Genomic DNA, 24,066 nt, shown 5'->3' with positions numbered 1-24,066 from the left:
ATTTCCAAATTCCTGAACAATCTGTTTGAATGTTATAGGATTATTCATGACCCAAATGGAAGCAGGTGATAATGTGTGACATCTAAGTTCTGACAAGCACAAAAGAAACTCAAGGATTTTTGTGGAAACAACAGGAAAAAAACCTAAATATATAGTCCCCCAATATACAGTGAATGTCCTTAGCATAAGTGATTGAATAACTTGTAATAAAAAGTTAAGTGACAAAGCATCTGTGTAGTTAGCTCCCTCAGTGGAGCAATGTGAAAGTCCACAGGTAAGACTTACCTTCAGAGAAAGAGGCACTGAGTTTTGAACAATAGAATACATTTGCATTTTACACAAATACACCACAAGCCTTAGCTTAACAGCACACTTCACTGTCCTTTTGAACACAAAGATAAATTACTATGTAGGGACGAATATTCTAACATCTGCTTTTATTTAAGTATTTCATCAACATACCAGAAGTTTATCAGCAAGAACCACAGCAATTTCATCATACTTCAAAAATACATCTTCCATTTATCAAGTTTAAAATAAGTTTTATAAGCAATCTACGGTGACCTAACATAGCAGTAACAAATTTCCATGACCCAAGTACTTGTGCTATAATGTGTAAAGCAAGTTTATAAGCAATCTCCTAAAAAAATCTTATAGTGCAAAGGGCACTAGGAACCCCCATTACAGAATCTGATCTCTGTTTTCCCCATAAGTGTTTGTGACAAAACTAATGAATCTAAGTAAAACATAGCGAGTGGATTCATAGTAGTGAGCTACTCACATGCACAGTGCCTGCTAGCATAGAACAAATATTACATACAAATTTAGACTTTTGATAATCTGCAGTCTGATAACAATACTATCAGTGGATGTCCTTTTACTGGTTAGGAGTTCACACTGCTTTGGAATCTGCTTCAGTGTTAAAGGAAAGCCAGCACGCTCTGCTGAATACAGGGCTTTGGTGAACAAAAAGGTTAACAGTTTAGAATGGTCTTGTCCATTTTTATGCAATATCTTCATTTTGGCACAAGTTGCCTCAGTTCTATGTTGTTCAAAGTTGCTGGAAACCCTATGACTTCTTTTTGGTTCTGAGCGTGGTATTGGGTTTTTGTATGTTTTTATTTCCCAATCCCTGGTTTGGAGACGCACAGGATTTTTCTGTCTCCCCCTTCTTCTCTTGATTCTCCTGATTTCGTCTAGAATTTGACACTGGAGATACTGACCTACCTGTAAAGGGCTATAATTTAAAACAAAAAGAAGTTAAATATATATTAAACTATGAGGGATGAAAATAATATTAGACAACGTTGGACAAAAAGCAGAAGAATTATTGAGAGGTAGAATGCCAGTGTTATTTTACAGCAGTGTAAGTTATAAACAAGTAGTTTAAAAGACAGTAGAGAATATTATAAAGTGCAAGAGAAGCTGTTTTATGAAAAATGTAATTCTTAACATCCTCTGTAGTATATCTACATAGCTTTCATACCTCTAATCTAAAATCCCATGCTTTGGAATACTACATTCTTAATACCTGTTTAGGACTACTTATATCCAATGATAATTACTTGATATTAGTCTTTGCTAGCCATTCTTCTATACCAAGATTTATAACAATCAAATATAAGCATCACCATTATTGTTATTCAATTATCATAACAAGTCCCAATATCTTTTAAAGCTCTTATCTTTATCCTTTATAAATGTGTAATTAGGATTATTCTGTTTCTGTTCTGCATCATGATTAAAACTTGACCAATGCATGAGCATACCAATATTCTTTAGTTGACCATATCTTATTCTCTAATTTCCAGATTTCTCAATTTAACAGGATAGATTTGGATAGATTAAGCAGTCAACAGCCAACTCCTAAATACATCTCAAAGTGCAATTTACTACAGTAACAGCACTCTTTGGGCTGGAGCTTCAGCTGGTAGAAATCAGCCGGTGACTGCAATGGAATGATGCCAATTTACATCAGCTGAGGGAGCAGCCCTTAATGTTTTTTCTAAAAAAATCTCATCCTACAACAATCTTCACTCACTCACCCTGAATCCTTTTAAGTGAAAGAAACTTCAACATACATAACATAAGAATTTATCACAACATTTAAAAAACTGGGGGCTTGTTTAGCAACCTACAAGTGTCCTGATTTTCCAAGATGCTAGGTACACAAACTACCACTGATTTCAATTGGACATGCTGGGTCTTCAAGAACTTTTGTTCCATAACAGAAAGCAACTGTAAATCTTAATGTGAAACAGTATTTTAAAAGGTGAATAAGAACTCACCAGTCTCTAGTTTAACACTTTTTTCTCTTATTCTAAAAGTGTCTTAAAATGTCAGCACAGAAAACATAAAATTAAGTCAAACTGAAGATAATTGGAAAAGGTGTTTGAGAGAACCCTTACAGCACTGGATGGCTTGGAAGTGGCACTCCTCTTTTTAAGTGTCCCATTTGGTAAAGTACTTGTGTTATTTTTTTTCTTATTGACCTGTGAAAGAAGAATCAAAAAGCGGGAGTAATAAACCAAGCATACTAAGAAGGCTAGGAAAGGGCCTACAGTATGATTATACTGTAATAAAGGACCTGGTCTGGAGTCTGGGCTCTGAAACTGGTGCCACACACTTTTTAATAATAGTGTAGACATACTGGGTACCCTCAAACACTGCTCTTTTGATAGTCAGATGGCTAGATTCAATAGTAAACTGACAAAAGTTAGACCCATTTATAAGGATTCGGATTTTTATACTTGCACGTTTAACACCAGTAAGCTTTGTACACAGCTCAACTCTTCCATATGAGTTTTAAGTATACCTTTCCCCTACGGCAAAATCCAGCTCCTTCCTTCATTAAGGCCCCCAGAGGAAATGGTCTTGGGAACTGTTCCACTGTATAGACTAGAGGGAGTTAGCATTTGGGGAGTCCAGCTCTGCATAGCTTGTGTAGGTATCATTAGGCTGGGCTCCCCAAACGCTAACCCCCTGTAGTCCATAGAATATTCTGCCATAACACAGTCCCACTGCAGTGCCATATTCACAAGAGCAGACACCATATTATGTAACATTGAAGACTCCAGCTTGCTGCACAGGAACTTTCTGCATTTAAATCTAAGAGCTACAGAGGTCATAGCTAATACAGAACCACCAGCATTTGCATTATGGCTCTTGGTTTTTTCAGGTCAGGGATTCAGCTGCATGCTGTAAAAATTCAATATTTTAAGCAACAAGTCATCTGAGAAATCAAAGCAATGACTGTTATAAGCATTATAGCTTGGGCTTCAGCATGACACTAGCCGTTTATATAGTTGTTGCCTTGTTAAATATTGTTTGCCTTTTCCCCAGGGATGTAAGACTCCTATTTACAAAATTGTAGGGGAGCCTGGACTACCTTGCCTTGACAATAAATAGGGATGTCTGCCTTGAACACGGATTGCAGATCTCTAAAAAGCAAAACCCAAGCCTGTGTCAAGTCTGGTGCACATAAGCACACAGGCAAGGTTTGGGAGGCAGGAATGTTTTGAATAACAATGCTGATTAAGCCTGGTACGTGAGACCACATCAAGAACACACAACAAGCGCCCTTGTACTAGTACTTCTGTTTCTGATAAGCAAAAATTGCAGATGCAGCCATACAACTGTCAACTAGGCACATAGCAGCAACATCCTGAGTAGGATGTACCCCAAATAGGGGCATTGGGCAGTTTACGTATCCTACACAATATGTAATAAATTGGTAAATATTATTAGAATGACCAAGTCTCACTTTGCTATAAAATGAGCTTAGTAAGAACAATCGATGGGTGGGAATGGGCAGGGTTGACCAACAGGTCCTGCTCAATGTAACTAGAAGTAAATAGGCCCCTCATACTGGCGACCCAGTACATGGTGTTCCAATGCATGGGAAGAAAAGGAACCACGACCTTCTGCCTGGTACAGTAGGTAGCATACGGGTGAAGTGTAAATGAACTAGGCTTTATTATTGTATTATAGTAGATCTTCCTATTAATTGCCCTTGCATTGCTTTGAGCTGTATTAATTGCTTTAGAATTTATAGTATTTAAGGTTTAAATTGTATAAGTCATTGTTATTAAGGCCTGTAAAACTTAAACAACTGTATTAACTGCTTAAAGCTTGATATAAATAAGAAAGTGGTTAAGTATCCCTAGACTGTCCTTGTTTCCCTTGGATCTAAAATAAATTGAACCACATGACAAAAATGCAAAAGGAATTTGGAAAGAAAGAAAGGACTGTCCATCAGAGATTCCTCTTCACCTGCCCTAAATATCAGTTTCTTAATATCCTGTTCCTTTTCAGATAAGTTTTTGCTCACTTGCCAGGTTAAGGTAGTGAACAGGAACAAGAGAGTCTTAAAGGATTGGTACTCTGGGTCAATCTGTATTTGTTTCTCTTCAGAGGGCAATTGTACAATACATAGCTCATCATGTATCCTTGTATTTCTTCAGATTCTGTACCCTATGTATAAATCTTTCATTAGGTTTCAGCGATCCTCTATAGCACTAGGTCATGTTAACCATTCCTTACCTTAGCAATTGATTGCCCAAAAGTAATACTTAGCTCATACATAGTGCTTTCTTTGTTCAACAAAAAATACCTGTTTTGTTGGTGTACAGGGTTTGCTGTTCCCACTCTCCATTTCAGTTTCTGTACCAAGCTCTGAGTTTCCATTGTTGCTAACAAAACTTTCCTGCTCTTCACTCATATTATCCTGATGCAACGCAGTAGCTGTGTTATTCAGTTCTTCTTCAGCATTGCAAACTTCACCAATGTCCAGGTTGTTATTCCATTCCTTCATCAGCTCTAGGACATTAAATGGTCTCTGGACAATCTGTGTTTCACCCTACAGGATAGCAATTGGTTTTATTATTTTTCCTGCATGTTGACTCTAGAACACTATATCAGAAAATTAACACCAAAGTAATTTGCCTAATTGCTGTAAGTCCTGTATATGAAAATACTAATTTTTTTCTATTTCTGACTTAGATCCTAAATACAGTAAATATCTCCTATTTGAACACTTCTATGGCAATGTTTTCTCAAGAAATGGACATGGTTTGAACACCCTCTCCTGCAACGTAAGCAACTATTTGGATCAGAATCAAACAGCAGATGTGCAATAGCCTTGTGGCTGCATCATACCTCCAAGTCTTCCTACAAAACACCATTGTGATTCTTAACAGGAATTCCACTGCCAGGGATTACCCTTCTCCACCAGTATTACTTTAAATCTGTGGGGGGGATGTGAATGGGGTCTCTGAGAATGCACCCATTCCTCCTGGCCTGAAACCCCCACAAAAGTAAGGGAACTGTTTTCAAGTCAGAGGAAAGGATGCTGTGAAGGCAGTGCTGCCTTTTAATAGAGCCATTAGGCTCTTGTTCCCTCTGCTCGAGGAGACTATGGGAACCTAAACAATTATTCTATTTACCTTGATGGTTCAGTTTTGTAAAGTCTATGTCATTCATTTATACATTCCTGCTCTCTGTGTTGTGATTTTGAAAGTTTAGAGAGAAGTTGTGTGCAAAGCAGGTTTGCTTTGAAGAGCAAAATGTGTCTGTTGATTTTTTGAAAGGAATTCTAATAAATAATACTCAGTAAATATATCACTGTTATCGGAGAATCTCAAAGAGTTTTACATACATTAATAAGAAACGTTTTACTAGAATTAATTGGAAAAGCAGTTAGTCATTTTATTCTCTCTTCTGAACAGATAAGTAAACTGAGACATGTTATTTGTTCAAAGTCACACAGTGAATCAATGACAGAATAAGAAGCAGAATACATACATTTTTACTTCAAGTCCTCGATCTAATTGCTAGACACACCACGTCAGTTAAGAGTTCTGACTCAGACTTTGTCTTTTTATACTTGAGTGTTAGTGCCTGGAATGAATTTCTTTTGTGTGAAATACCGCACATGTTCTGAGTAAACCAGGAACGGATTCATTTACTAACATCTGCAATTAAATGTGGGCAAATTGGATGGCACAGACAGCAAACTACGTACCTCATTGCAAGCACAATCAGGCAGTTAAATATGTAAGTACATTGAATTGGACCCACAAAATCAGAAGCTGAGTTTAGGCCTTTTTAAAAAAATTAGGCCTTAAAGAGCTGCAGATAATTATACATCACACAAAGAGAAGTGGGAGTTTGTATTCTGACAATTTTTAAGAAAGTGGAATCATTTAAGTTAATTGTCTGTATTGGCTCATTTGAACACCTGTTGAGTTTAATTGGCTAGCATCTGGCGCTAATTGTGGGTAAAGAGAGTGGTGGATTACTAATTGGCTGTCTTTACATTGTTTCATTTTCTTTTGTCTTCCTTTTCAGCTTTTTCTGTTGGGGTTTTAAGAGTGTGTTTCAGTAAGATTCAGGATTCAAAATGAAGAGATGTACAGTTATCTGTGAATAATGTAAAATGCAGTACTTCCTCCAGGAAAACACCAAGTACATATCTAGAAGGGCACACAGTTTCAGCTTAGCGAGCATCAATAAACTGTTGATCTTAAGAGCCAACTTGCCACACTACAGAAAACTCAGGAAAATTAAAGGTTCGTCAGTGAGAATTTTCAAGGAAAGCAAAGTGGTCTGGAGTATGTACTTCAGAAACCAGAGTGGGAGATATCTGGGTTGTGGTAAAAAGAATGATCCAGGGCTAACAATTTTATTAAATCCTTTTCAGTTTAACTAATAATTATTTCTGTGAATCTGAGATTTTAAAAAGCCCAAAAGAATGAAAACTCAACAACAAGTAAAACATTGAAAAACACACTTTTGCACACTGTAAGGGCAAAAGAACTACAGGAAAAGACAATGGCAGAAGGGAACTGAATAGTTCAAAGTACAGGCTCTGAACCTCTTCAGGTGCTTTGTTCCCTCCATACTTACAAGACTTCAAGTTCTTAGGAGTTAACACAGGACAGCACTTTGAGTGAATATATAGGGAAAGTCATAATTGAGTCTTTATAAGGAAACAAACTGTGTATTGCCAGGTTAGAACAAGCACAGACAAAATCCTATCAACTGTTGAGAAAGGGCTTGTTTTGAGTCACATTATAGAAATAACAGTGGAGTCTTCACATCAAGTTGGAAATATAGTAAGCTGACAACAAGATTTCTAAACTTGTCCAGAAATGCTACTGACACCATGAGGAAAGTTGACAGAGGCAAATAAGCTTAAATAGACTGATGAAATTTGGTGCACACGGAGTAATTTTAGGGTCAGTAACCTATAGAGCATTTTTTAAAATAAAGAATAAAATAACCATATAATCAGGTGAGGGGCGGAAGCGGGGGAGGGGAAGGGGGCGGCAAGCCTGTTGCCTCACACATACCTAATATGATGAAGCCACTCGTTTTTATGATTTTCCATTCAAAATGAAGGGAGAGACAATGATTAGCTAAGAGAACTCAGAGTTCATCTGTCAATATATAGGAGATATGGCAATTAAAAGAGACAACCGCTTCTCACACACAACAAATGCAATATAAATATAAAATTACTAACATGGGATACTTGCAAGGATAGCAGTAAAATCAACTAGGAAATATAGTTCATAAAAACAAAAGAGAAAGTAACTGGAAAAAATGTATAACTGCTTCTCTTCTTGAAATGTGTTAATAAAATATACTCTTTCGCTTCTAGTGGAAAAAATGTGGAAACCAAATTCTGAACTCAATTGTAGCATAAAAAATGTCTGTGAGAGACCAACTCCCATCTCTATCTTAAATGTGTTGACTTCATCACTCTTTTCAAATGCATACTCTTTAGAATCATAGAAATCACTGGGTTAAAATTATTATCAGATGGGTCATTTAGTTTCTATGTAAGCTGGAGAAATATCTCACCATCCCAGGAAAGAACTAGTGTCATGCCTGAGTCTATTGCAGTCCTCTGCCTCTGGGCACAATTTATTGTTAACACACAAAACTTGTACACTAAAACAAAGCAATTTCCCTGACCAACACAGGATGCAGTCCCCAGACACTTTTCCCTTGCCTCTCGCAGTCCTCAGAAAAAGGATGTACCTTTTCCTTGAACAGCTGGTTTAGACAAGTAGACAAGTAGTCTTTGTTCCTTTCCCGCCACATTTTCAGACCTGATGTCATTATCATTATTCCTGATTGAGATGGATCAAATCTAGTAGAATCACTAACAGCAATTCCACCTACTCCGTTGGCATTTTCTCCCATTAGCTAAGCTATTTTTATACTTAACAAAAAGTGAATATGTGAAAAATTATGTTCTATTTATGTAAATCATTACACTGCTCTATAGCCAAAATGCTTCTGAAATAAATGTAGTCAAACTTTACTAATTCTGGGTCACTGAGAATGAAAATGATGCTTAAAATTGTTGATTGGCTCTAGTTTTCAAGATATGCTATTGGGTCAGTATATACGACCCTTGACTTGCGAATGGCGGATGATAAGTGAGTTATAAAGGGAAGGGATCTCAATTTAAACCAGAAATGACTAAAATACATCTTTGACTGGATCTATGAATAAATCTATGACTGGGTTTGGACAGTACTTGCTTTTTAGGCAAAACAATGAATGATGCAATCTGAAGCTGGTATTGCATCATACATGATATGAATTGCATCATGTTATTCCTAGAAGTCATGGATGATGCAATCATAACGAAGCTTACATCACTCTGCTGAACAAATTGCCCTATATCAGCTCTAGAAATCATACAGTGTCGTGCTCTCTTATTTGTCAGTGTTTGATTTTGCAAAGGGACACATTTCTGTTTAGCCAAAGTGAACAGAGATGCCTCGTACTTGTGTGAACAGTGCAGATAACTTCTGCTATGTTTGTGGTGAAGTGACTTTTGCATCACAAAAGAGCAGTAAAACCACTATGGTTAAGAAAGCCGATCACCTTTCTTTTGGCTGCAAAATTGGAGATCAGGACAAGAGGTGGGCCCCACACATATGCTGCAATGCTTGTGCAATAAATCTTCGCCAGTGGTTGAACAGGAAAAGGAAATCTATGCCTTTTGCAGTGCATTGGATTTGGAGAGAGCCAACAGATCATACCAGCAATTGTTACTTCTGCATGGTGCCTCCAGTTGGGAAAGGTGTGTCGAAGAAGAAAAAGTGGACTGTGCATTATCCAAACATTCCATCAGCAATACGCTCAGTACCCCACAGAGAAGGACTGCCGGTTCCTGATGCACCAGAATCATTCTCACTTGAGTCAGACGAGGAAGAGGAACAGGATGAAACTTCTGGTCCTGAACCATCAATGTCACTGGACCCACATTTTCTCCCATCCTCCTCCTCTGAACCACGCCTCATAACACAAAGTGTTATGCACTGAGTGGCAAGGAAAAGACGGCATGGAAAGCCTTCCAGTTAGTGGCCATAAATTTTCTCAGAAACAACAAGGCAGACAGACAACTACAGGTTGTTGGTGGAAAACCTCCTCAAGGCATACAAAAGCCTCGGTTGAAACATGTCACTAAAGATACATTTTTTGCACTCTCATCTAGATTTTTTCCATCGAACTGCGGAGCAGTGAGCGACGAGCATGGCGAGCAATTTCACCAGGACATTGCAACAATGGAGAAATGCTATCAGGGCAAATGGAGCCCATCAATGCTTGCAGACTATTGCTGGACAGTGACAAGAGATGCTCCATTTAATGAATACAAGAGACAAGCCAAGAAGCGCCAAGTAGATATTGAATAGGACTAAACTATGTACATAATAGTTTTTTGCCTTTTGTTTCATAATAAATTTTATTTATATAACCCTTTTGCTGATTTTTAAAGTGTTACATAAACAGGACAGGTGAAATATTATCATGTAAAGCAACCATAAACACATGAAAAGACCTATGTTTACAATTTATGATTAAAACTCTACTATCTACACAATATGCCTAGATGCAAAATGTAAAATCTTAAATATCTTGGAAACAGTAGCCAATCGGTTGTTTTAATTGTCATATTTGAATTCAACACTTCAAAATACATAATAAATAGCACATTTTATCTCGGAAGCAGATGACTTCTAAAAAATTGTAGATCAGTGTTATTGGTCTCTGATCATCTGTCTAGCATCCATTTGATAAATAGAGTGAAGGGTTTTTTTAAATCTGTCATTTTGTAACCACTTTCTGAACTGCTGTTAATTTGATATGGGTATCTGTTTTCATAATCTTAACCTCTATTAGGGCTTTAATATCTGCTCCAACTGCAAATATTGTTCATTCTTTCTTGGCCACAGAAGCCTTTGTGCTTTTTTATCTGTCTTCAAAGGGGGTTATACATTTTCCATCTTTCCAACCTTAGTTATTTACCATCCCCCACTGGGGACTTTCCCAGTGGATCTATATCATTTCTCTATCATTTCCATGTTTCATCTCACTACCACTCCTATGAATTAGAATACAGTTCATGGAAGAAGAAGTTACTCACCTTCGTGTAGTAACGATGGTTCTTCGAGGTGTGTCCCCGTGGGTGCTCCACGTCTGGTGTCGGGCTCGCCCCAGTGCCGCGAATCGGAGGCTTCCCAAAGCTGTGTTTGGCTGGACCGCGCATGCGCGAGCACTTGAGGCCGTTCGCGCCTTTCCTCTCCGAGCATGGTCCAGCCCCCGCCTCAGTTCCTCTCACCGCCTCATCTGAAATGAGAGAAACAAACGAGATTCCGTAGCGGGGAGGAGGGTGGGTCGTGGAGCACCCACAGAGACACACCTCGAAGAACCATCGTTACTGCACGAAGGTGAGTAACTTCTTCTTCTTCTTCAGGTAGTCCCCATGGGTGCTCCACGTCTGGTGACTCCGGAGCAGTGGTCCGAGCTAAGGTTGCGTTACGGGATCCGTGTTACGGCAGCATTGGAGCACCGCCGAGGCTACAGCGGAGTCTGAGGTGGAGTGTTGCAGAATTGAGTAATGTTTCATGAAAGTGACGTTTGACGACCAAGTAGCTGCCCGGCAGATGTCACGCATAGGGACTCCTTTCAGGAAGGCCGTCGAGGTAGCCATTGCATGGGTGGAGTGTGCTCTAGGTTGTGATGGGAGGGATTTGTTACACAGATTATAACAGGTGGTAATGCAAGCGACAATCAACATCGAGATGCACTGCGCAGAGAGTGGACGACCTCTAAATTGATCCGCAACAGATATAAAAAGGCGGTCTGTCTTTCGAATATCACGAGTTCTATCAATATAAAATGCGAGGGCTCGGCGAGCATCCAGCGTATGCAAAAGAGCCTCTTGAGGAGAAGCGTGAGGTTTAGGACAGAAAGAAGGCAAGACAACGGGTTAGTTAATGTGGATTTGGGAGAAAGGTCGGGTGCAACCTCAGAATCACCGAGTCCTTATGAAAGATCGTATATGGGGGAGATGCTGTAAGAGCCAATATCTCACTCACCCTGCGTGCGGACGATATAGCAATAAGAAAAACAACCTTGGTCATAAGTAGTTGAAGAGATGTAGTTGCAAGCGGCTCAAATGGTGGCCGTGTCAACGCATCTAGCACGAGGTCGAGGTTCCACGCAGGAGGTGAAGGTCTACGTGGAGGGTTGAGATTGAGGAGGCCCTTGAGAAACCTCTTCGTAATGGGGTGGGTGAAAACCGACCGGCCATCGATCGGGCGGTGGAACGCCATAATCACTGCTAGATGAACTTTAAGTGATGGTATGGAGATACCTGATGTATGAAGGTGCAAAACATAGTCCAGAACAGCCTGCAATGGTGAGACAGAGGGATACAACCCTTTAGTGTCACACCAGTGCGTAATGCAAGACCACTTTGCGAGGTATGTTTCTCTCATGGAATCTCTTCTGCTATTGAGCAGAACACGTCTCACTTGATCTGAACAAAGGGTCTCCGACGTGTTGAACCAACCAACACCCATGCAGTCAGATGGAGGGTGAGCAATTTCGGATGGCGAAGGGATCCGCTCTGCTGCGTTAAGAGGTCCGGGAGACGAGGGAGCCGGTAAGGCGCTCGAATCGAGAGCTGTAGGAGCGTGGAGTACCAGGCTTGCCGAGGCCATGCCGGTGCTATCAGCAAGATTCGGGCTTTGTCGAGGACAACTTTCTGCAGTACTCTTGGAATTAGAGCCACAGGGGGAAACGCATACATTAGTACCGTGCACCAATGTAAGAGGAATGCATCCCCCAGGGAGTGGAGGCCAATCCCTGCTCTGGAACAACAAACCTTGCATTTCGCATTGGCAGAAGTGATGAAGAGGTCTATGGTGAGTCGACCCCAGCGGTGGAAGATAGATAGGAGCACGTCCGTGCAGATCTCCCATTCGAGGTCGTGTGGGAAGTATCTGCTCAGCGAGTCCGCGATGGAATTGTTCACCCCTCGCAGATACGAAGCTATGATAGTAATGTCGTTGCGGTTGCACCAGGACCACAGGTGAACCGCCACTGCACAGAGGGAGCGGGATCTGGCACCACCTTGCCTGTTGACATAGTACATTGCAGCGATGTTGTCCGTAAGGATCCTGATAACTGCGCCCTGTATGTGAGGTTTGAAATGTCTGCAGGCATGAAAGATTGCTCTGAGCTCCAATAAGTTGATGTGGTGCATCATTTCTGTATTGGACCATCGACCCTGGATAGTATACATGTCCATGTGCGCACCCCAGCCGGTGAGTGAGGCATCTGTTGTTATCTGCTTCGAAGGCTGAGGTTGGTGAAAGGGAATGCCCGTCAACATGTTGTTGGGCTCGGTCCACCATCGGAGGGAATTCCGAACATAGATAGGCAACGCCACCCGCTTTTGGATGCTGTGTTTGGTGGGTTTGTACACCAAGGTCAGCCACTGCTGGAGGCATCAGAAATGTAATCGTGCGTGGCGGACCACCATCGTGGTGGCTGCCATATGACCCAACAGCTGAAGGTGAGTACGTACAGGAAGTGTTGGGGAGAGCGATACTGTGTGAACTAGATCGCATATGATTTGGAAATGGTCTGCAGGTAAGTAGACCCGAGCTGACTGTGAGTCGAGGCGAGCTCTTATAAACGTGAGAGTCTGGGCCGGCCCTAGATGTGATTTCTCCATGTTTATAATCAAACCAAGGGAGCTGAAGAGACTCCTCGTTACTGTGAGCATGTGGCAAGCTTCCGAGTGAGTGTGGCCTTTGAGCAAGCAGTCGTCTAGGTAGGGGAAAATGGAGACCCCTACCTTGCGAAGATGTGCAGCAACTACTGCAAGGGTCTTGGAGAAAGCTCTGGGAGCTGAGATGAGGCCAAAGGGCAGCACTTTGTATTGGTAGTGTTCCTGCCCCACTACAAAACGGAGGAAGCGCCTGTGTGCTATGTGAATGGCGATGTGAAAATACGCATCCTGTAAATCGAGGACCCCAAACCAATCTTCCTTGCTCAATGATGGTATAATTTTGCTTAACGTGACCATTTTGAAACGCTGCTTCTTGATGTATCAGTTTAAACTCCTCAGATCAAGAATAGGTCTCCACCCCCCAGATTTTTTGGGGACGAGGAAATATCGGGAGTAAAACCCTCTGTTCCTGAATCTTGAAGGAACTAGTTCTATGGCTCCTATAGCAAGAAGATGACGTACCTCTTGCTGGAGCTGAATCTTGTGTGATGGATCCCTGAAGAGGGACGGGGAGGGTGGAATAGTGGGAGGTATGGAGATGAAAGGTATTGTGAAACCTGACTTTATTACTTCCAAAACGCAGCGGTCCGAGGTGATGTCGCACCACTGGTGATAAAATGGCTTGAGGTGGTGGTGAAAGAGAAGGGTGGTGGTGGGTTTTTCTACTGTGAGCACTGAAGATGTGTTTGTGTCCTCGACACGAGTCAAATTTGCTGTTTGGCATTAGCCCGGGCTGGCACACAATTGGACTGCTGGTGCTTGCGCTGCGGACGCTGTCGGAATCGAGACTGCTCGGGACCGCGCTGCTGATGTTTCTGGAATGGATAGTCATATCTCCTTTGAAATGGATAGTAACACCTACGCTTAAAGGGGCGGGGGTATACATCCCCAGAGTCCGCAGAATGGTGCGTGAGTCCTTACCCGAATGCAGGACGTCATCAGTTGAAGTAGCAAATAATCTCTTACGATCAAATGGGAAATCTTCAACTTTGTTCTGGAGCTCCTTTGGTGCTCCTGCTGCCATTAACCAAGAGGCTCTGCGCATGGCAATACCTATTGCCATGGCTCGAGCTGCCGTATCTGCAACATCGAGGGCAATTTGGAGCGATGGTCTACATGCAGAATATCCCTCCTGGACAATCGCCTTCAGCAGAGGTCTCTTAGTATCTGGAAGGTGCTGCATTAGGTCAGGTAACTTGGCATAATTGTCAAAATTGTGATTCGAGAGAAGGGCAGCATAATTTGCGATCCTAAGCATTAGGGTCGATGATGAATAAATCTTGCGTCCAAAGAAGTCAAGCTTTCTTGTGTCCTTATACGGGAGTGCAGTTTTGAAGTGAGAAGCCTTGCTCTTATAGTGGACTGCATCTACTATTAAGGAGTTGGGTTGAGGATGATTGAGGAGAAAAATCCATGTCTTTAGATGGGACAAAATATCTCTTATCTGCTCTTTTGCTAGTAGGGGAGATCGTTGTGGGAGTCTGCCAGATCTCGTGTGCCACATCCAAAATTGCCTTATGAACTGGGAGTGCGATCTTGCGTCGTTGCTGGGGATGAAGGTTTTTCAGTAGCTTATGCTGCTTCACCTGTGCTTCAGACAGCTGAACCTCCTGGCTTTGTGCCACCCGCTTAAAAAGGTCCTGGAATTCCTTAAGGTCATCGGGTGGTGAGGTATCACCTGGGGTCACAGCATCATTTGGTGCATGAGATGAAGAGTACACATTCGCAGGCATGTCTGTTTCTGCATCCGAAATCTGTCCCTCCTCAGGGTCCGAATGGTTCTGCTGTGGATCTGGACTTCTTGGAGGGGGTGGAGCATGAGATGGTGATCGCGGCCTCGACCGATCATGATGAGAAGACGGACTAACCGAGCGACAGGAGCACGGAGACCTCCGATGGGAGTGGGAGTGGCTGTGACGAGTTGAGACATAATAATAGGGTCCATCATAATGTCTATAGTGACGGTCCAAATACCGTGGGGATGAGTGTCGTGAAGAGGCGACACTAGCATGCCTGACATAATATGCATGGCGTGGTGAATGCACAGGCGAGCGAGAACATCGCGAAGGAGAGCGCGAACGAGAATCCCTTAGGTAGGGAACAGGTTCTCTGCGATGGTGATAATAGGGTGACAAACTCCTGTGGGCTCCAGTGTTTTGATCCCTGGTGGAGTGAGGTGCAGGGGAACAGTGCTGCAGAGATGGTCCGGGTGAAGGTGTAGGAGAAGGCAGAGGAGAAGATGCATGCCTGCAGGATTTTGAGGTTGCCTTCCTCGGTGCCGGGGGAAGCAGCTCTGAACGTACAGAGGATGGTGCTGAAGGGACAGCGACCTGCGGAGCAAGGGGAGCTGTTAATTCAGGCTGGAGTTCTGCCCGTGCCCAGGCTGAGGATAGCTCCTGAGATGGAAGGGGGGGAGCTGCAGCTGAGCGTGGTGAGGAGGATCGCAGTAGAACTGCCGGTGCCAGCAGGGCAGAGTCCTTTAAATGGCGCTCCGGTGCCGTGGCCGGTTGGGAGCGCGGTGCGGTGCCGGTCGGCTTCTTTGAGCCCGAGACCGGTGCAGAGCCGATAGAGGAGCCGGAGGTGCCCGGCTTGTCTCCTGTGCTTATCCGCTTCTGCGGAGCAACAGGCAGGGACCTGGCTGGTGAAGGTTTCTCCCTCACAGGAGGGGTACCCTCAGGGGAGGGAGCCCGTCTCCTCCCTGCATCAGCAGTGGGGTTAGTGGTGCCAACATCCTGAGGCACGAGTGCCTTGTCAAAAAGTATCATTTTTAGGCATCTCTCGCGGTCCTTGCGGGCTCTCGAGGTTAGGCTGGCACAGTGAGTGCACTGCTGTGGCAAGTGTGCCTCTCCAAGGCATAGCCTCATGGCAGAGGGAGCACTTTTTAAATCCTGGAGAACCTGGCATTTTGCCGCTTGAGTGCTCTTGCCCGCACACCACTCAGTTCGTGGTATATGTTTGTAGATATATTTATTTTCTGAATTGCCTTACTTCTCTTATCCTGTTCTCTTATTCTTTGTGTTTTTTTGTTTGTTTGTTTGTTTTTTTGTTTGTTTTTTTTTTTGAGAGAGAGAAAAGCGGCTAAGCACCAACTGAACAACAGCAATGGCAGGGACAGGAGGAACTATTGAACCGTCTCTATTTCTACTTTTTTTTTTTAACTTTAATGGAGATAAGGAAAGGAAGGCAGATAAGACCGAAGAGTAAATTAACTATTAACAGGATGCTGAGGTACTCTGAGGAAAGGAGAGGAGAGAGCTCCGTCCGTGGCCAGAGGCGACTCAGAGGAACTGAGGTGGGGGCTGGACCGCGTTCGGAAAGAAAAGGTGCGAACGGTCTCGAGCGCTCGCACATGCGCGGTCCAGCCAAACACAGCTTTGGGAAGCCTCCAATTCGTGGTGCCGGGGCGAGCCCGACACCAGACATGGAGCACCCACGGGGACTACCCGAAGAAGAACTGTGTTTTGTGGCACACACGCAGGATGGACCTGCTGGGGTACCACCATACTCTGTTTCCTGTGCACACAGGTTCTGAATGTGTTCAGGAAGATCTGCAGTTGCCACATGTGAGGATAAAGGACGACAAAACACCAATGTTTTCTCTTTGGATATGCAATAAAGGAAGTGACTTCTCTGTCAGGCTCTGATTCAGCCATCCTTCCCGATTAAATGAAGCACTTAGCTTAGAATTAGAAAGGCATATATTCAGCGATGCCGAGGCCAAAAGGGACCACCGTGATCATTCTATATGAAAGAGGCCATAAAATAGTCCCCAAATAATTCCTAGAGCGTAACATTCAATCTTGATTTTAAAATTGCCAGTGATGGCCTTTGGTAAACTGTTCCACTGATTAATTACTATTAAAAGTGTACACATTATTTCCAGGTTGACTTTGTCTAACTTTGCCTACCAGCCATTGGCTCATGTTATATCTTTCTTTGCTAGATTAAAAAGCTTGATTTTAAATATTTGTTCCCCATGTTGCTGTTGTTGTTGGTTGTCTCTCAGGAGCCGAGGAAGACATGTTGTGCATTTCATTTATGGAAACGCATGTGGCTCCGGAGCTCAAAGGTCGAAGCACACATGCGGGTACAAATAGGGCATGGGATGCCGGTTATCAGGACAGGAGAGAACACAGCTCTATGTTGTCTTTCCCGTGCAGCTGCGAGGCATTGGCGGCGGTCGTCCTCAAACTTTGTCACTGCTTTCCTCATACGGGAATGCCAATTAGTCCTGTCTGCAGCAGCTAGTTCAAATTGTCGGAATTGAAGGCCTGTCCACTCAAGTTGGTCTTCAGGTTATCCTTATACCTCTTCCTCGGGCATCCCTGTTTGCAACTACCAAGTACCAGCTTCCCATAAAACAGATGCCTCAGAATTCTGCTTTCATCCATGTGGAGAACATGGCCAGACCATCGAAGCTGGTTCTGGAGGATCTTAGCTTTGATGCTTGTGGAACCAGCTCTATCAAGCACTTCTTGGTTAGTAATTAGGTCCTGCCAGTGTACTCACATGATTGATCGTAGGGCGTGCATATGAAACTGCTCCATCCGCTTGATGTGCCTATGGTACAGGGTCCATATTTCACAGCTATACAAGAGAGAGGTGAACACCATGGCATTATATACCTTGAGTTTAGTTGAAAGGCGAATATCTTTGTGCTGGAGAACTTTAATACGCAATCTCCCAAGTGCCTGACTGGCTTTCTGGATCCTCGCTGTAATCTCTTGGTCAAGGGATCCATCACTTGATATTTTGCTACCCAAGTACTTAAAGCTGTCCACTATCTTCAGTTGTGTACCATCGATAGTGATACATGGCTGTGGAGGAGCACTGTTTGGTGCAGGCTGGAAGAGGACTTCTGTCTTTCTGAGACTACTTGTGAGACCGAACAGTTTGAATGCTTCAGAGAATCTATCAATGATGGTCTGCAGGTGGTTCTCTTGGTGTGCCATAAGGACGTGGTCATCAGCAAACAGCGCTTCGGTGATAAGCCTCTCCAGTGTCTTAGTCTTTGCAATAAGGAGTCTCAAATCAAACAGTGAACCATCCAAACAGTATCTGATGTAAATACCAAGATCTAAGTCTCTGACAGCATGCATCAGGACTTGAGTGAAGACCAGGTTGAAAAGCACCAGGGCGAGTACACAGCCCTGCTTCACGCCATTGGAGATGTTAAATTTCTCAGATGGTACACCATCCGAGAGTACCGCTCCTGTCATGTCGTCGTGAAACAGCTTGATGAGCGAGATGAACTTCAGCGGGCAACCCAGCTTCCTGAGGATGATCCACAATGCATCTCTATTAACCGTGTCAAATGCCTTTATCAGATCAATAAAGACAGAGTAGAGGTTCATATTTTGCTCAAGGCACTTCTCTTGCACCTGTCTCATTACACAGAGCATATCAACAGTAACTGCGATTAGGGCAGAAGCCACATTGTGACTCGGGGAGACTCACTTCTGAAACTGTCAAAATCAGACTATTCAGGATGATGCGGGCGAGGATTTTCCCAGCAACAGAAAGCAGCAAGATACCTCTATAGTTCCCGCAATTGGCTCTTGCACCCTTATTCTTGTACAGAGCAACTATCACGGCATCACAGAGTGTTCCCCATGTACTTATAGATTATAACCAGATCACTTTTTAAATTTCTCTTTTAAACTAAATCAAGCTCTTTGAGTTGATAACTGTAAAGCGTATTTCCAACCCTTCAGTCATTCTTGTGGCTCTTCTCTGGACTGTCTTTAATTTATCAATACCCTTCTTGAGTTGTGGGCACCAGAACTAGACACAGTATTTCAGCAATAGTTACAGCAGTGTCAAATACAGAAGTAAATTTATCTCTCTACTCCCGCTTCAAATTTCCTTGTTTCTGCATCCCAGGATCACATTATAGGTCAGAATTTTCTAATTCTGGATTCTCTGGTCAAGCAACATCTGTGGTCTGGCTTTGCCAGAGATCCCATGGGTTCTCCGGTGCAGCAAAGCCATAGATGTTGCCAGACCAGAGAACCAGGCTGCAGCTCAGAGAGCTGTCCAGGGCCGGCAGCTGGGAGCAGAGCTCAGTGGTAGCCCGACTGGGGCCTGTAGCAGAGAGATGATGGCTGGGAATGGCAGAGCCTGGCTAAGGCCAGTGGTAGGGAGCTGGGGCAGCAGAATTGGCAGCTGAGAACAGAGCTCAGCAGAGAGCTGGCAGCCAGGGGCTAAGGTTGGGGTTGGAGCCTGGAAGCCAGGGCAGGGAGCAGAGCCCGGCAGCCAGGAGTGGGGCCTGGAGACTTGCAGCAGATGGACTAGCATTGACCTCCCCTGATCCAGCAAAATGCCTAGTTCAGGACTGGTCAGGTCTCAAGAGTGCCAGACCAGGGAGGTCCAACTTGTAGCTGCTTTGGCCATATTGTAACACTGGGAGCTCATGTTCAGCTGATCATCCACCATGACCACCAACTCTTCAGATTCACAGTTTCCCAGGATAGAATCCCTCACCCTGGAAATGTCCCCACTCCCCGAACTCTGTCCCCAGCTACAGAACTGTCCCCACTCCCCTGTCCCCACTCCCTGAATTCTGTCCCCATTCGCATCCCCACTCCCCGAACTCTGTCCGTACTCCCGTCCCCACTCCCCGAACTCTGTCCCCACTTGCACTCTGTCCCCTGCTGCAGAATCCTGTCCTCTGCCCTCCCAGCACCCTGTTCCCTCTCCCCTGCCCCCAGGCACAGTACTCCGTCCCCACAAAATGTATAATTATAAATGCTTCATTTTAGATTTAAATAGCATGAATAAAAAACAGACCATTTATTTCATAACTATAAACACATGATTTTAATTGTATGTGATTTTAATTGTATGTATCGCATAATTTAAAAATAAACTGTTTATCAGAGTGTGTAAGTAAGGGCTGGGGATAGCAAGTGATGGACAGGAGGAGAACAGAGAGGGCGGGGCTTCAAGAAAGGGGCAGGGCGGTAGATCTTCGCCTGTTCTGAGATTTAAAAAGTGATCTTGGGTGTAAAAAGGTTGGAGACCACCAGGTTGGAACTTAACTTCATTCACAAGTTTAATTCTTATGCAAATGGTATGAACCAGGATATCGGATGGCTCACACATTATCTTCCACACCTTAATGACTTAACCAACCAACCAATGAAGGTGCTAATGGTTCTTGATGTCTGTGTAGAATCTGGTGTTGGTCAGTTTCCTTTCCAAGTGCAAACTAAGGGTTATCAGCCTCTTGCAACTATTTAGTTTTTAAGGTGCTATTAGACTACTAAACTAACTCGGCTATCCCTCTGAAGCATCGAGAAAAATGTTAAGGATAGAGCCTAATCCCAGTGAGATCCCATTGGATAAACATATGCTTGGAGATGATTCCTCATTTGCAATTCTAATTTGAAGCCTATCAGTTAGCCAGTTTTTAATACACAATGTGTCAGGTTAATTTTCTATTGTTTTAGTTTTAAATCAAAATGCCATGTGGCCAAATGCCGGACAGAAATGTAAATAAATGACATCAATATTCATGGTTAGCAATCAAACTTATAAAACATGTTAGATTGAACATATCTATTTTCCATAAGCCCATGGTAATTTATATTGACTACATTACCCTTCTTTAATTCTTTACTAATTGAGTCCCATATAAGTCACTCCGTTATTTTGCTTGAGATCAATGCCAGGCTGAAAGGACTAAAATTACCCTAGTCATTCCACTTACCCATTTTTAAAAATTGGCACATCATGAGCTTTATTTCCAGTCTTTTGGAACTTCCCCAGTTCTCCAAGATTTATAGAAAGTCAACAATCCTGGTCTTGTGAATTTCATAACCAGCTCTTTTAAAACACTTGGATGCAAGCATACATGCAGACTTACCTGACTTGCCTGACTCGCCCCACTCTGCCCCTGCTCCACCCTTTTCCCCAAGTCTCTACCACTCCTTTTCCCAGTGTGTGCCCCATCTCTGCTCCTCCCCCTCCCTCCTGAAGCTTCCTGAACACTAGGAATCAGCTGTTCGTAGCCCTCCAGAAGTGCTAGGAGGACAGGGGAGTAGTAAGTCAATTGGAACAGCAGCACATGAGAGGTGCAGGGGGAGGAGGACAGAGGGGGGAGCTTGGCATCAGTGGGTGCTCTGTGCCCACTAATTTTCCCCTGTGGGTACTCCAGACTTGCAGTCCCCATGAAGTCAGCACCTATGGATAAAAGAATCTGGATCTGCTGATCTAAAAAGGTCGAGCTTTAGTAGCTTCAGTTTAACATCCTCCCGAGATACTACTGCAATGGAAAGTGTTATCACCTATGAAGAGACTATATCTGCTTTTCCCCAAATAAAGAACAGAAATATTTATTGCACAATTCTGCGTTTTCTGCATTATTTATAAATCTACCATTTTCATGGACCAATACCATTACTAGGATTACTTCCATACCTAAACTACTTAAACATTCTTTTAGGGTACGTCTACACTACAGCGCTAGTTCGAACTAACTTAGTTCGAATTAGTTAATTCGAACTAAGCTAGTTCGAACTAACGCATCTAGAACTAAAAACTAGTTCGAATTAGCGTTTTGCTAATTCGAACTAGCAAGTCCACATTGAGTGGACTCTGAACAGGGCTTAAGGATGGCCGGAAGCAGTGCCGGCAGGGCATCAGAGGAGGACTTAGAGCGTGGAGATGTTGTCTCAGGCTAGCCGAGGGCTGCGCTTAAAGGGTCCCGACCCCCACCCCGGACAGACAGTTCTCAGGGGTGCCCCGCTTACAAACCAGTCCTGGCTTGGAGTGCCCGAAGTACCCACACTGGGCACATCACACCACTCGGCCATCAGACCGGCTGCACTTGCCGCATGCTGCCATCTGGGGAGAGGGGACAATCGGGGGGCTGCAGGAGAGCTTCCACCCCCAGAAGCCCGCAGAGCCAGCTCAGTCCTCCCCATCGGGGGCTCGTGCCCCATTCCTCCCTCACCTCCTTCCACTTACCCTTCCCTAGCCCCCCTTCTTATTGATGTACAAAATAAAGGACACATGTGTTCAAAAATAGAAACTCTGTTTATTTAACAAAACTCGGGGAAACTGGGAAAAGGAGGTGGGAGAGGGGAAGAGAGAGGCTGGGAGAGGGGAGGGGGAAAACTGGGAGGAGGGAGCTGAAAGGGGGAAGCAAGGGAAAGGAGGGGGTGGGGAAACTGAAGGATCAGGGGTGGGGGTCTCGCCGGGCTGACCGCCTCCCAGTACAGCGAGGGAGGGGGCCTCGGCGTCCCCGGGGGGATGGGGTGGAGGGTGCGGAGGTTGAGGTGGGGGGTGTGGACATTGAGGAAGAGGTTGTGGGGGTTGAGGAGGGAGAGGTGGGAGGGGGAGCAGGAGTGGGAGGAGGGACAGCAGTTGGGGGGACAGCTGGTGCAGGATCAGCACGGGGCACCATGCTCTGCAGCAGGAGCTGCAGGTTGGTGCTCAGCCCTCGGAGCTCAGACAGCAGCTCGTGGCGGACCTGCAGGTCTTCCTGCATCCACGACCGTAGTGTGCGGTGCACGGCTTGCAGGGCCCCAAGGTGCTGGTCCCAGTATTCCTGCTCCGTGCTGGCAGTCCGGAGCAGGCCGCGGGAGCATGTCCCGGGCGGGGTGGTGCGCCCGGCACGAGCAGCTGGTGCAGCTGTAGAGAAAGAAGAAAAGGGGTCAGTTCTCCCTGGGGACGCAGAGGATGATGCCCAGCCCCCTCCCCAACTCCGCAACGTGAGGGTGACCATGTCCTGCACCGTCACAGCCGCTGTGCTTGTACAGAGGCCATGGTCAGGATGTCTGGCTCTCCCCGGGACTGGAAGCTGCCCCAAGACCGCACCCATGTCCCTGTGCCATGTATAGTGTGGCCGGGGCGGTGGGGGGAAAGGGGAGATGTCCCCTGCCTCCGTGTAGAGGGGACATGTGAAGGGAAATCATCCTGCTGGGTCCTGCCCCGGGGTCGGGAGCATGTCACGTCTCTTTGCACAAGCATGTGCCTATTGGGCAATGGCCCCTGGGTGTCACGCAGCTGGAGCCACCTGCCCAAGGGTGGCATGGCACGTGCTCGCACGTGCACAGGTGTCTGCGTGATCCGTGGAAGGCATGGCCTACGCGCGCGGTCCCTGGTCTCCCTGCCACCTCCCCCCCCCCCGAACTACTTAATTCAAACTACTTACCTGTTACAGTCTCCCTGGACGACGCTGCTGGCGGTGACCCTTCCGGTGTGCCCAGGTCAGGGCCCTCTGGTCCCGGCTCAATGTCCCCCCGGCTGGCACGGACCACCCTGCCCCCCAAGACTTGGTGGAGGGCAGTGAAGTAGGGGCAGGTGGCAGCCCCTGCAGTGGCGCCGCCTCTTGTGGCCCTGGCGTACGCCTGGCGCAGCTTTTTAATTTTAATGCGCACCTGCTCCTGGGTGCGCCTGTGTCCCCTGGTGGCCATGGCGGCCGCTATGCGCCCATAGACGGCCGCATTCCTCCTCCTAGTGCGGAGATCATGGACGTTGGGGGCCTGCCCCCAAACCTCAATGAGGTCCATGACCTCCGCACTAGTCCAGGAGGCCGCGCGCTGTCTACGGCCCCTGGCTGGCCCCTGGGTGCTGGGGGACTGGGCAGGGGATGTGTCACTCGCACTGGCTGCCTGGCTCATGGTGGGGCCACTGGTTCGGGGCAGAGACTCCTGGCAGGGCTGGCTGACTCCAGTGCCGTCTGGCCAGAGTCTACCCCTTTAAGGGCCCGGGGCTGGGGGAGAGGAGAAGAGTTTTCCTGGTTGTGCCCAGAGAGGCCACCAGGGGGAACCTGGGAAGGGCTAGCCTCCCACTAGTTCGAACTAAAGGGCTACACAGCCCTTAGTTCGAACTAGCTAGTTCGAACTAGCTAGTTCGAACTAGGCGTTAGTCCTCGTAAAATGAGGTTTACCTAGTTCGAACTAAGCGCTCCACTAGTTCGATTCAAATTCGAACTAGCGGAGCGCTAGTGTAGC

General features: G+C 45.0%; 1 protein-coding gene across 6 annotated transcripts in view; it reads right to left on the bottom strand.

Moving 5' to 3' along the window:
- Positions 1-422: 422 nt before the first annotated feature.
- The window catches only part of STK33 (serine/threonine kinase 33), a 124,948-nt gene continuing 101,304 nt past the window's right edge, over positions 423-24,066 (bottom strand). For 5 of the 6 annotated variants that reach the window (XM_075927996.1, XM_075927997.1, XM_075928001.1 and 2 more), the window contains 3 exons: positions 4,613-4,858; positions 2,409-2,492; positions 423-1,237 (listed from right to left, as the gene is read on the bottom strand). In XM_075927996.1, coding sequence (XP_075784111.1) covers positions 1,070-1,237; positions 2,409-2,492; positions 4,613-4,858 — 498 coding nt within the window. In that variant the 3' untranslated portion in view covers positions 423-1,069. The remainder of the gene's footprint in view (positions 1,238-2,408; positions 2,493-4,612; positions 4,859-24,066) is intronic. The other variant, XM_075927998.1, reaches the window with a different exon arrangement.

The sequence above is a fragment of the Pelodiscus sinensis genome, chromosome 4, assembly GCF_049634645.1.
Source record: "Pelodiscus sinensis isolate JC-2024 chromosome 4, ASM4963464v1, whole genome shotgun sequence".
NCBI classification, from domain to species: Eukaryota; Metazoa; Chordata; order Testudines; family Trionychidae; genus Pelodiscus; species Pelodiscus sinensis.
This window is presented reverse-complemented; position numbering and strand designations above follow the sequence as displayed.